We start from the raw sequence: 14,636 nt of genomic DNA, 5'->3' as shown, positions 1-14,636 counted from the left end.
GATCTGCAACAACACCACCTTGTCAAAGTCATAATGTAACTTGTCTGCAGGTTAAGTGTTGTTATATTCACACAGCCCCTCTGGGTACTGATACATTAGGAACAGAGTTTACAGTATGCATACGTCAGCTGAACAAGGGCAGATAAATAGAATACCGTCTCAGTGTAGATTAATGACATAGCATAGGCCCACCATCAGGGTGTACTTTCCTTTCAGCCTTAAACACCATATCTGCAGTAACTTGTGCCAACAATGCACAGAAAAAAAAAATTGGTTACAGTTTTACTGGCTTGTGATTGAGTCCAATACTATGTGCTGTCAAGGCTGGCCTGGTTTATGCAGTAGCAGTGTTGGCAGCCAGCTCCCGCTCGCCATGTTGGCAGGTGAGGAGAGTGCAGTGGGGCTTGAATGTGTGTGTGTGTGTGTCATGTCACATTCAGCTCATCTGTCAATGTAGTGGATTATTTCTTGAGAGACCAGAATTGGCTGCCCAGAATCAGGCCACCATCAATCTTCAACAGCACAAGCAGGATGCAGCAGAGAACGTGTGAATCAGAGGCTCACGGGGAAAAAGAGCAGCAGCACTTTTCCGAGCAGGTGACGAAGCAGTCAGGCAACTCGTTGCTCAATTTCCGCCTCGGCAGTGAGTACACCGATTTGTCACTAAAACATTGGGATATGAATAAATAAATGAATAAATGCAATTTTTGAATTTTGTCTCCGCTGCCACTTTTCTTTTGCAGGATGCACTGTGGCTCAGAGTTGCAGGAGGTAGATAAGCTGATTTCTTAAATGTTGTTAGACACTTCAACAAGCTGGAGGATTACATTGGTGGCTAGCTCATCCTTCACTTCCCCCACTCGGGTTCCCACACAGGCCATTGTCTCTAATCTTTGTTTTGCTGTTTCCTTAACTAGTATGTTGAAGAAAACGAAACCTACAAAAAATAGAATGGTTTACATCATGCAGCTTTTGGACACCACATCACAAGATTTAAAAATGATTTAAATAATGTTATGTGTATGCTGCAGACATGAAGGAGCGAAGCTCTTCAGCATCTCACTGTGTCACTGAAGTCCGTCAGACTGTTTTTTGAGAAAATGCTTCAGGGGAGCATTAGCATGGCTAAAATCTTTCAGCTTCTGAAGAGGCTCTGCTCCCCCAGACCCCCTGCCTTTTTAAGCATTTTTCTTTTCTTGCATTTCAGCTTCGGGGGGGGGGGGGGGGGGGGCTCCACCCCCCAAACCCCGCAAATTACAGCCCTCTTAACCCCCTGCCACTTTAAGCATTTTTTTAATGCCGATATAAATTAATATTCAAAGTTTCCAGCTAGTTGACAGTAGGGCTGTACAATATGGCCAAATTATCATATCTCAATATTGCCATATCAATATGATATACGATATGACTGTGATTTGACACAAAGTGCAGCAACACTGAAAATTAAACTGTGCTACGTTTACATGCCGTTAATATTCAGGATAAGGTCAATATTCCGGTTTCTGAATCATTAGGAATAACCCGTTTACATGCTTAAACAGACAGAGTTACTCCTGTATACATGGTCATTGGTATCATTTGGAATATGCCCATCTAAACAGCGATGCACGTCTTCCACCGGTACTTGATTTGGTCTGGCGTTCGTGCAAATCCTGCTTCGCGTAACGTTTCGGCCACCTTCTTGTAAATGTCGCTATATCTGTAGTTTCTACCATCAATAAAAGACATTATATTCATGTCTTTCACGATACCAATGCAGTACTCGGTTTCCTCCTCACTGCCACGTCTGGATTTCCCCATGCTTATTTATCTCTGCTTCTGTGGTGTCCGGTGGGTTGCGCGTGCCGCATACAAGTAGTTACCGTACTCAAAAGACCAAGATTCCTTGCGGATAGGACATGCGCAGAACACAAAATAATGTTCCTTTCTATGGGGATATCCCGATGCGCGTTTATATGACCTGATATTCGGGTTAGAAAAGGAGTAACCCAGGGGTCATATTCAGGTTTTTAAAAACCGGAATATGAGCATATTCGGGTTTTTGCGGGTGTTTACATGACCGTGTGCAACCAGGTTATTGCTAATATTTCGGTTATAAAAGGGTTATGAAAGGGTTATTGGCTGCATGTAAATGTCGTCATTGTTGAACAAAACAGTAATAATACCGCACTCATTTTGCACTCATCATAAAGTTAGGATATAGTGCCCTCTAAACATATTGGAACACTTGCTATTACACATATTTTAATTTGTTTATGCAATTTCAAATACAAGAAATACAAAAAAAGAATTACGTACAATTTTAACGTGATCAATAAAGCCCCTCTATCAATCAATCAATCCAATTGTGTTGTGTGGGCTGCTGAAGAGGAGGTACTGCTGGCCCACCACCACCAGTCGGCGCCCTGTTTGGAGTGCGGGCTTCAAGCATGGGAGGGCGCCGAGACAGAGAGTGACAGCTGTCACTCGTTTACACCAGCTGTCACCAATCACCTGCAGCTCTACAAAAGCCGGATCATTACTCCACCTCCTCGCCGAGAAATCAACTACCATTGAAGGTAATCTTCTCTGCTGTGATTATTGTTGTCTAACATTGTTCTGTGTGCAGCCGCATTCCTGTAGATTGAGTCTGAAGCTGGATTGGCGGATAGTGGGAGTGCGACGTTCTTCGCCTCTTACTCCATCCAGGGAGGAGATTAGCAGGAGCTGCACGGGTGAAATTGTGTCTGGAGGTGGAGGTTTTCCTCCTTGAAGACCTGCAGAAAAAGGATTACTGGGTGTGTGGATACACACTCACCATAACTGTTTTGTCATCTTCTGCCAGCAGTACCAGGGTCTGCAACCGAAGACGGTGACCACCTGGGGACTCAGGACTTGGCGGCTCCGGTGTTCTTCAGGCCGTTGGTGGTGGAAGCTGTGTGGGTCCCGGCTCTCCGATCGCCAGAGGTCTCTTATCTTCGAGCCTGCCCGCACGTCACCTTGTGTACAATTGGCATTATCTGTGTCTGTATTTAGTTGTGCGATTCACAACATTAAATTGTTACTCTTTGTCTTATCCATTGTCCGTTCATTTGCGCCCCCTGTTGCGGGTCCGTGTTACGACCCTCTCCCAACAAATTGATCATTAACAATATTTATGTTTTAACAGCATCTGTAGGAGGGCGTGCGTGTACGCATACATGAGCTTTTGATGAGAGTGGAAGTTAGCTTTGAGTTAGTGGAAGTTAGCGTGCACGCTGATAACTGCGGAATGTCTTGTAAATCACTCCAGAGGTGTTATCAGGTTACAAAAACAGCATTTTTGGTTTTCAAAGTGTTGCTAGCTATTACATAATATACGACAAAGTGGTTAAATTTACACACAAACGCGCTACTCTGATTGGCTGTCACCCCCACCCCTTAAAAAAAAATCAGAACAGAATGAAACAGAATGTTACTTTATAACCTCTTAAAATGCATCTTAACATAGGTCAAGGTTAGCCATCTTTGAACTTGTCCAAGGTCTGTGTCCGAAGAATGTTCCCTGTGAATTTGAAGAGTCTGGCAGTAATAGGACTGGATTTATACTGAGCATGGACGGATGGACAGATGGAGAAATGGACAGAAAGACTTTGCAATATCTGATGGCCATATTTGATGGCTTCAAGTAAAAATATCACAGACAATATTGTGGTCAAAGACAGTGGTGGGCACAGTTCAGCTAATCAACTAACAGTTAATTAGCTAAGCTAACTTTTTGTTCATGAATTAGCTTTTCAGCTGACTTTGAAAACCATTAGCAGACCAGTCAGCTTCCACTAAATTTATTTCCACTAACTTTCCTCTAACATTATTTAAAATAAGGTTTCATGGGCAAAAATATTTGTTGGAGTTCATACACCAATCCAATAAACAAAACTGACAAATCACTCGAAAGCAATAAGGATCTCCTTGAGTAAATGCAGACTACATACATTAAATATATTATTAAATATATTTTTGATTAGGTTTTTTTATTATTATTTATAAATATTTCTATTTGTTCTATCAATACATTGTACTGTGACTAAACAGTATGTTGAAAGTAATCTACTGCTTAATTTCATATTTTTGATGTGTATTTTGTTTCTTTATATTTCTTATTCATTTTATACTTTATGAATAAACAGTATTAGTCAAGGGCCAAGCAGGGTTTTGGTGCCACTTAAGGTGACAAAACAACACTTAGTGTACCAAAAATGTAGTACAACCATCCCAGGGTGGCAGCTGTAGCCAGGTAGGCCATGGTACACTGAGGCAGGATTCTGTTATTTCGTCACCACAAGTGATACCAATTAGGTCTAAATTGATGACTGGCTCATGGATGTACACTACTCTTTAATTTAATTTGTTTATTTAATTATTTATGTACATCTGTTTCATCATCTGATCTTGGTAGGCTAATCCTTTTTCAGGATCTAAATGTTTATGCTACAAGATATTGGACTTTCAAGTCTTTAAGTCTGTTTTAGTGTTTTATCTATCTATAAAGAAAGATGCATCTTTATATATGTGGCTCGCATATCTTAGTGTTTGTCAGATCAGCCTTAGCTTTTGGATATGGCGTGCACATGGCATGATGATGAGCGTCCTTTATTATGAAAATTTTGGGGATTAATTTTCCAAACCGTTATTTAGAAGTCATCATCGTTATTGGCACAAGGCGGAACGTTCTCACTGCCAGCTTCGACAAAGATGAGTCCCTCTCTGAATAAACAGATGCCTATCTCTAACGTGTTCACAGGGGAGAGATGGCAGAAATGAATTAAAGGAATAAATAATACACAAACACTCAGAGATATGCGAGCCACAGACACACAGATGCTTCTTGCTTTATTATCACAAGGCGGAATGTTCTCATGCGCCAGCTTCGATAAAGATCGTCAACAAAGCTCCCGCTTTTCTATAGGAATGCATACTTCCTACAGGCACTGCACTAGTAAGGAATAAAACCAGAACAAGGCTAAACTCATGTCATGAAAGTTAGCAGTTAGAAGTTATCGGTAGCTTCAGCTTAATGCTTTAACAGTTTATCGGTTTAGTGTTATCACAGTTAGTGGTTTAGTGGTTATGGAAGTTAACGTTTAGGTCACCTGTGCTCACCACTGGGCCAAAGATCAGAATCACAATGTCAAGAATGCTGCATTTTTTCTTTCATAATTAAGCAGAATTTACTGCATGAATGGCAGCACATTACATCTTTGAGTACAGAAAACAACCCAGCATGAAACCGAAGAAATTTTCAAGGCTAGGCTTTCTTTTAAACCATGTTCTACATAAACATATCTATTTATATCTGAAGATTCTGGCCTCAATGAAACCAGAGAGCTTCTCAAATTATAAAATCAATTCCCATTCAAATATTCATCATGGCACTTCAATCCTGAGAAAGCAGTTCTGGTTAGATCGGTTAACGACACTACACAGCTGAGTAAGACTGATGTCAGTTTAATCCTCTTAAAAAGAAAAAAAAAGATATGTATGCATCGGGAATAAGAACTGTTCATTCTCCAAGCACCCGGCAAAGCCTGCTGATGAGGACAGTAAAATATAACGTGTCCTGAGATTATGATTGCCAGCACCAATTATAGCTGTCATCCATCACAATTTGTTGATTTTAGATGTTTTCCCAGAGGGCACTCGGATTAAAATAACAGTAACAGACTTTTTATGTCTCCATAAGCACTGATGATACCATCAGTGGGTTCACGCGGGAAATTTATCCAAGTCGCTACTTCAAAAATCTGTCTTGTCGATTGAAATTTAAAGACAACACCTAAATGAGCCCAATAAATGAAATCAGAGCGATAAATGCAGGATGTAGTGCACTGCAAAACTGCATTCTAACGTATTCATTTGGAATGCTGCAGCTCCGGTGTCCTCACAGGATCCTTAGAGTGGAAAGAGTGTGCAAATGTGTTCATGCACTTTCCATCATGTTGCACGCAGCATGTGTGTATGTGTGACAGGAAACCTTCCAGAGAACTTTCAGCCATAACTGCGCTTTGCCTGGATGACTTCTCTAGATCTGTGCATGGTGGCTGCGGTGGCGATGAGAGAAGTCTTATTTTCTTCTTTCTTTGCCTTTGGGACCGCTGCATTATTCAAAAGACACTTACTGAGCCTTGCACTTCCTTGTACGTCTTTGGCACCAAGCTCGACTTGCCAACCAGTCAGAAAAAAAAGATAGAAAGAAAGAAAAACTGGAATCCTGCCTTTAAAAATTCATTCAGAGCTTTCTGTCGCTCATCCCTCACCCTACGTTCCAATTAACGGGGCCCAGATACTTTGAGAACTTTCTATCATAGCTTGGGATTTTCATGTGTCAGCTGTTCCCCAGCAAAAGTAAGCCGAGTCTCTGACAATGTTCTTAAAGTCACCATTCATTGTTCGACACAAGCATGGTGGCGGATTTCTTCTTGTTTTTTAACCCCCTTTGCTGTGCTTCAATTGTTGTCTTTTTGCTTGGCAATAAAACAGAAAGTGAGTGAGCGAAGAAGATAATATCAGTGTTTGGCGAGAGCCCCACTCTGTTTGAGGGTTCAGTGTGGGAGATCAGGCATTGTTAAAAGCTTAAAGAAAGCCTTTTTTAAAAGAAAGCATCGTCTCGTTGTAACACTCACACATATGCCACAAGCAATGGTGGTAAAGCTTTCCATAAACAGCAAACTAGAGCCACCTCAGTGTCTGTGCTACCCTTTTTTGCCCCGGCTGTGCAGGAGGCAGTAGGCCTAACTGCTAAACTGTGCAAAAGCAGGATATACAATAATCATTTTTATCTATGCCACACTGATCAAAGCTCCCAGCTATCAGCAGAGTAGCAGAGATTTTTGGCTACAACTTGTCAAACTTATCCCAGTAAGATTCCACAAATGATCCACTGTCTTCCAACTGAATTCACAGGGATTCGTTTTGCCAACCTGGACTCCTGAGTTCACATTAACGTACAATCACTAGTGTTTAACAATCACAATCCTTCCTAACAGAGCACAAAATGCAAATAGAAAGAACAATTTAACCAATTAACAGTTAAATTATCAGTCTTCCTCTAAAGTTCTCTGTCAGTGTGGTGAATCATTGTGCCTCAGCAAAGTTACTGCAGCAAATCATTCCGACACTCTGCAGCAGTCTTTTGCTATTGCTTTCAAGCAATCAAAGCTCAAGGCCACTGCTTCTCTATCAAAGCTCTGCAAAAGCGAGATCTGACAAACAGGGGCACGTACCCAGGGTGAGGATGTCAGTGTGACCGGGACGGGCCATGTGGTGCTGTTGGATGGTCTGGTAGAGCGTGGCCTGGCACAACAGCAGGAAGCCCAGGCTAATCCACATGACCAAGAACCAGGACATGGCGAGGCCGAGTCTGCGGGGCAACACAAAGCCAGAGGGTTAGATTACAGTATATCTCACAGTATGGGAGCATAACACCTACACAGTTTATCCCAGCAGTTGTTGGGTGAGAGGCAGGGTACACCCTGGACAGTCTGTGCCACACACAGACAGACAATCACACTCTATGGCCAATTTAGAGTCACCATTTCACCTAAACTGTATGTCTTTGGAGGAGGGAGGAAGCTGGAGCACCTGGAAGGAGCACACGCAAACACAGGGAGAACATGCAAATTCTGCACACAAAAGGATCAGGTTGGATTCAAGCTCAGCACCATGTCGCTGTAAAACAACAGTGCTAACCACTAAGCCACTGTACTATCCACAAACAAATCAGGCATTTTAAAAACAAGTGTTATATAGTATACAAATAATGACAGTGTGGAGAGTGCAATGGTACCAAATGTATGGAAACAAATTTGCACTCTAAATGGAACCAAGCTGCACTCTAAATGCAATGCAACACAAATGGGATGAATTAATCCATGTCATGTGACAAAGCACCAATCAAATGACAAGGATCCACTCAGCTGTTATATTATAAATTAGACTACTTATACATCAACCTGGATTTGATTCCTGGACGTGCCACATTTGTGTCCTTGACAAGACACTTAATTTGCATTGTCCCAGTCCACTCTGCCATAAATAGGTACCAACTTTGGCAAGGGAAGTGAAGTGAATTGTCCAGAAAAAGTTCTCAGTAAGACAAGGTGTCACACAGGGTCCAGTAAAAAAAACAAAACAAAAAAACAAATCAGTTGAACTGGTCATGGTGCTGCAAAAGGTGAAGCAGACCAATTCCAGTAAAGCAGGTACAGCCCCAGACAGTGTCACGTGCTAGCTACAGTATGGGGGTTGGCATTTGATTGGATTTCTTTTCTGCATCTTTCCTTCTTTTTCAAGGCTTTACTCCTGCCTGCATCAAAGAGTGCTACACCAGTCCTGCTCTGGAGTGAGACTGATTTGTTTGTGGGCAGCACGGTGGCTTAGTGGTCGATGGGTACCGATCTTTCCTGGGAAAGTAACCTGTGATGGACTGGCATTCTGTCCAGAGGGAGTCGTAGAGAGTTATCTTTCTTTCACATTACAAGATTTACCAATATGTGCTGGCACCAGTGGACCTCAGGACCCATATATGGTTACTTTGAGTAGAAATGCAACAATTTTTTTTTTTTTCATGTTTTCATGAATTAAAGCCATGACCTTGAAGACAATAACGCCATTTGCATCCTGAATAAAACAAAAGTTAATAGCTAAAACAGTTCATCTTTTATGTTGTAAGTGAATAAAGAGAAAATTAATTCCAAATACAAACAAACAAAAAACATACAGGGCATCCAGAAAGTATTTACAGCACTTGACTTTTTCTACATTTTTTTTTTATGTTACAGCCTTATTCCAAAATGGATTAAATTCATTTTTTTTTCTTTTTTCTACACATAATACCCATATTGACAATGTGATTTTTTTAGACTTCTGCAAATGTATTTAAAAAAAACCCTAAGAAATCACATGTACATAAGTATTCACAGCCTTTGCCATGAAGCTCAAATTGAGCTCAGGTGCATCCTGTTTCCAAAGGAATTGTCTGTAGACCTCCAAGACAGGATTGTCTCAAGGCATAAGTCTAGGGAAGGGTACAGAAACATTTCTGCTGCTTTGAAGGTTTCAGTGAACACAGTCGCCTCCATCATCTGTAAATGGAAGAAGTTCGGATCCACCAGGACTCTTCCGAGAGCTGGTTGCTCATCTAAACTGAGCGATCGGGGGAGAAGGGCTGTTGTCAGATAGTCACTCTGTCAGAGCTACAGCATTCCTCTGTGGAGAGAGGAGAACCTTCCAGAAACACACCGATCTCTGCAGCAATCTTCCAATCAGGCCTGTATCGTAGAGTGATCAGACAGAAGCTACTCCTTAATAAAAGACACATGGCACAGGCAAAAAGGCACCTGAAGCACTTTGAGTTCATGAGAAACAAAATTCTCTGGTCTGGTGAGAAAAAGATTGAACTCTCTGGTGTGAATGCCAGGCATCATGTTTGGAGGAAACCAGGCACAAATCCCTACAGTGAAGCATGGTGGTGGCAGCATCATGCTGTGGGGATGTTTTTAAGTGGCAGGAACTGGGAGACTAGTCAGGATGAGGGAAAGATGAATGCAGCAATGTACAGAGACATCCTGGATGAAAACCTGCTCCAGTGCACTCTTGACCTCTCATCTTTCAGCAGGACGATGACCGTAAGCACACAGCCAAGATATCAAAGGAGTGGCTTCAGGACAACTCAGAATGTGCTTGAGTGGCCCAGACAGAGCCCTGACCTGAATCCAATTGAACATCTCTGGAGAGATCAGAAAATGGCTGTGCACCGACGCTCCTCATCCAACCTGATGGAGCTCGAGAGGTGCTGCAAAGAGGAATGGGCAAAACTGCCAAAAGATAGGTGCACCAAGCTTGTAGCATTATATTCAAGAAAACATTAGACTGTAATTGCTGCCAAAGGTGTATCAACAAAGTATTGAGCAAAGGGTGTGAATACATATGTACCCATGATTTTTTTTTTTCAGTAAATTTGCAAAAACAACCAAACAATAAACCTTTTTCATGTTGACATTATGGGGTATTGTGAGTAGAATGTTGGAGAAAAAATGAATTTTCTCCATTTTTGAATAAGGCTGTAACATAACAAAATGTGGAAAAAGTGAAGCAATGCAAATACTTTCTGGATGCACCGTAGATTTATTGTGGATGTCTTACTGCAAATTAAAATAACATTTTGGTTCAACATTACACCAAATATGTTTGACGTGATTTTGACATGAACATTCTGAACCGACATAATAGCATCCTTCATGCCCACCACGAGACTTCACATCTGTCTTTCCCAATTTCAATGTCGATCGATTTTTTTTTTTTTTTTAGGAAGTAGATCATTATTACTTACAGTCCTGCACTGACACTGTAACAACAGAAAATCTTACCAAAGACAGTATTTTGTCTATTTTTGGTCAGAATATCTAACAAGCAAAATTTCACTGAGATATAATTACAAATGGTAAAAATTCCAAATAAAAATACTGTCAATGGAATAAGTTAATAATAATAATTAAGATTTCTTGAAATAAAATAACATTTAGCTGAGAAAACTAATTTTGAGTAAAATTTTTCATTCATATTAGGAAGTGTTACATCTTTTACAAACAACATAGCATATTAAAAATTTTACGGCATCTCAAAAAAGCTTGTTTCAACTCAGATATGGCTAACAAGATGTTTCCAACACTCTCACTGAACCAGATTAAGATGTATTATCTAAAGCAAGTAATGATATCTTGATGGAATTTTACTTTTTAAATGATTTTGTCAAATATTAAGTGTAATAAGAGTTTTTTTTTTACTTGAAACTGAACAAATATACTTAGGTAACTTTTACACTTTGTGGTAAATCTTCTTTGTAGCGATTTTATGGCTGGTGAGGTCTGTCATATGTAGACACACCTTAACTGTGGTTGAAGAATGAGGTTATAATTTTTGCCAATCAGCACCCATCATTCTGAAATTTTAATGTATCACTCCTTTTATGATCAGTTTTGTTTATCAGAACTTGTGTTGTTATTGTATAACACCTTCATACTTGGAAAAAATCTGTTAACCTTGGACTGATTCACAGTCCTGGAAAAAAAAAAAAATAACTAGATTTATTTGACACATCAGAGGTTGTGATGCAAAATCTGAGGTATAAGGGTATATACCATAGTAAGCAGTGCAAGGTCTACATGTGCACTGCAGCTCACCCACCTTTTTCATGTGTGAATGTGTGGGTGTGCTGCTGTACATCTTATATCTGAATATCTTCAGACACAAGATAGAATAAACTGTATGAGCTTCAGCATGAGCTTCACACCACTGAATTTCATCTTTAAATGAACATCACTTGCAGGCATAAATGTTTCATGTCTGTAACAGGCAAATGAGACCTGATTCAGTTTTTATTTTTAAACACACTGCAGTGCTTCAGGGCTCAGAGTAGTACTTTGTATTTAGATGTATTTGTGATTATAGCCAGTAGGCTACTACATTGATGTGTTTGTACCCTCATTGACATTGAGATTGTTTGATAGTGCCTGAAAATTAATCATATAATTATTAACAGCACAATTTAAATCCCCACCCCAGCACTAAATCCAGCCTAATCCACAGTTTTGTGCACATGAACTGGTTCCAAGGGGATGGTTTTCGTTTTCATCTCACAGCCCATTTCTCTTTGCCAAGCTGGCTTCATTAAAATAAATAAATAAATAAAAAAAACATGGCACTTATTAAATGCACATTGTACAGAAGCTATAAGCTTCTCCTGGCATTCTTTTTCATAATAACCTGCATTCTATTCACAACTGCAGCTGAGGTGAAAAACAGTACACACTTGATGAAAACAAACAAAGACGGGTGCAACTCAAGGAGAAAAAATCAGAAGAGGAAAAAAGCAGCTTTCAAAAATATTAAATCACAGCCACAGCATCATGAATACTAGTAAAACACCCTGATAGAGATGTCTGTGAAAGGTCTGCTCAGTCTCATGCCCTCGCGTAAACACGAGAATGCCACTTGAATGAGTGATTGTTTCGTCCAGTCTGACACCATAATCGCGTTGGAGTAGTAGAACACATGGCGCACTTGCAGGTGCATAGTGTACTCGTGTTCACACTTGATTTTGTTAAACTGGTTTTATATTATTTCCTGCAGCTTGGTGACTTTAACATATGTGTATGAGTTTCATGCAACAGTGTTAATCCAGTCAAGAGGACACAGATATGTGTAATTAAGATCTGGACACAAATTCTGTTTCTGCTGTCCAGACCCACCCATACCACCCAACAACACCCTAACAAATCAGGAAAAAAGAAGAAACGGTAAAAAGTAATGACTGACACTATAACATGCTGTTAATGAGGGAGGTTCCAGGTTTGTAACTGTTTGTGAACATTTTGCCATGAGGAAGGAAGGATTTCATTTTTTTATCAAATACATAGATGGAAAGTGTACGTTAAAAAATATAGTAAATCAGGGTTCTCAACATTTTGGACTATCATCTGTTGTAAAACACAACATTACTGCATAAATAGTCACAGTTACTTATGACTTTGTGTCTGGGTAGCCGTGGTGGCCATGTGATTAGTGCGCTTGTTTCCACAGTGAAAGGTTCCTGGTTCGAGGTCAACCCCTACCTAATTTCCGTGTACTGTGGAGTTGTGTCAAGAAGGGCATTTGGCCTAACACTTCTGCAAAATCAACATGCAGATCCACCTTTTACCTGCTGTGGTGACCCTGAGTGAAACCAGGGAGAAGCAGAAGGGATTTACTTGTGATTCTACGAATAACAGCCTGTGCATCAAATACAAAACACAGCACAAAGCTGTAGTTAGTAGTTTTGTAGTCTATGATATGAAGAATGATGAACTTAAATCAATTAAGCTGTTTCACATGTGTATTACGTGGGCAAAATTTTGGCCAAGTGGTCCGTGCCCTGGCTTTCAAAACATAAGGTTCCAAGTACAAGACCACCCATGCTCGTTTTGTATGGGTACATGTTATATGGAGTTTCGTCAAGGAAATCAACATGCAGATCCATATCAGATCTGCTGTGGCGACCCCAAACAAACAATAAATAAATTTAGGGAGAAGTGGAAAAAAATACACTTACGTGTTATTTGTTTGTCTCAAATATCAAAATATAGAATTTCCTGTATTTGTGCCACAAGTTGCAAGAAGTCAAATTCCACACTATTTTGTGTGTGGAAAAAGTCACTTTTTGAACCCCAGAGAGACAAAATTTGCTGAGAACACCCCCCACCCAACCAAATCCTGGCTACGCCCTGATCATCACTATTCAAGTACAGATGCAGCCACTTTGTTCTCAAAAAAATTGTGCAAAACGGATGTGCAGCATATTTGTTACCAAAACACACACATAAGGTGCAAAAGTTTTATTCATTTTTTGATGTGCCTTTAAACACTTGACAAATAATGATATGCTACTCCATAGATAATACTGTCAAATGATTAGAAATTTTTGAACACATTTCACCTTTAAAAGTAAAGTACATACGCTTAGGATTTTTTTTTCCTGCAGTTCATGAGAAAATTATGTTGCATTTAATGAGAGTGATGATCAGCAGCTGTCTGTGCAATTATAATGATGCACAGGACGAGTGACTAAATGGTAAATACCATTGCACTAATTACTCATGTACCACAACACCCGCTCCTCGAACCCCCCACACTCTTACCTGAGCAGTGTGTTGGGAATAAAAAGGAGCTCAGTCAGTGTCCCTGCCTGCCTGCCCAGCAGACTCACTCCTCTGTCTTAAATCCATCCATACTTTGAACAAAGGGACTCCCACCTCAAATTCCAGCACCAGAAGAGCCCCCCACGCTGCACAAAATTCTCTGAATATTGTTCTTGTGTGACTCTCCTCTTCTCTGGACTCCCCCCCACCCCCTAAAAAAGCGGGCAGGGCTGGGCAGTGTCACAAAGTTGCCGGGATGGAAGTGATGGGAGGCTGATCATGTCAGTGCTGCATCAGCCACATATGTGCATCCTCTCCTTCATCCAGTCTGTCAGTACCACTCCTATGTTGTGATGACAGGGGGATTACTTGTGGTGGTCTCCTCTGGCGTGTGGCGGAAGGCTCCGGCGGAATGACTGCTCTGTGTGCTCTTGGCGCCGTCCCCTCATTGAGAAGCTGTGCTGATAGTGCGAGCCTCAGTCCTCCCTCCAACGCGCTAAGTAGTCTGTGTGAGGAGAGGCAGAGCGAGCGTGAGAGTGAGCGTGCTGTGGATGTGTATTACAATGTAGCCAGCTGGAAAAGAGAGAGAGAGAGAGAGCTGGGAGAGTCAGATCACGTCTTAAAGCAAGACTCCCCACTTCTGCATCAGACTTCATCAGCAGATAAAGCATGCTTTATTAACGCCTTCCCTTTGCATCCCAGCATCAGCATCAGCTGGCAGCCTCCACGTGCATGTGAGCACGACAGGAGGCAGGAAGAGTGAATGTGCCCTCCAGAGTCTGCGGGGTGTGAGAGTGAAAGAGCTCACCGCTCTTAATACAGAGCAGACTGTTGTGTACCTGTTGGTGTGCTGAGGATTTGTGTTTTATGTATGACCAGGTTTTGTAAAAGAAGGGACTGCATTTACGTCGCGGTTTTCCACCTGAGGCACACGCGCTTTCCTCA

The 14,636-nt window shown here is 41.0% G+C and overlaps 1 protein-coding gene across 3 annotated transcripts in view; it reads right to left on the bottom strand.

Annotated features, from left to right (window-relative positions):
• LOC117507330 (chemokine-like protein TAFA-1) overlaps positions 1–14,312 on the bottom strand; it is a 623,151-nt gene extending 608,839 nt beyond the window's left edge. For 2 of the 3 annotated variants that reach the window (XR_004559685.1, XM_034167174.1), the window contains exons 1-2: positions 13,692–14,312; positions 7,242–7,378 (exon numbers count right to left, since the gene is read on the bottom strand). Coding sequence is in view for 1 of the 3 variants with exons in the window: in XM_034167174.1 (XP_034023065.1) it covers positions 7,242–7,365 (124 nt within the window). In the remaining 2 variants the exon portion in view is untranslated. The remainder of the gene's footprint in view (positions 1–7,241; positions 7,379–13,691) is intronic. The other variant, XR_004559684.1, reaches the window with a different exon arrangement.
• Between the last annotated feature and the right edge of the window lie 324 nt (positions 14,313–14,636).

This window comes from Thalassophryne amazonica, chromosome 3, assembly GCF_902500255.1.
Source record: "Thalassophryne amazonica chromosome 3, fThaAma1.1, whole genome shotgun sequence".
Taxonomy (NCBI): Eukaryota; Metazoa; Chordata; class Actinopteri; order Batrachoidiformes; family Batrachoididae; genus Thalassophryne; species Thalassophryne amazonica.
Note: the sequence above shows the minus strand (reverse complement) of the source record. Positions and strands in the feature narration are given on the sequence as shown.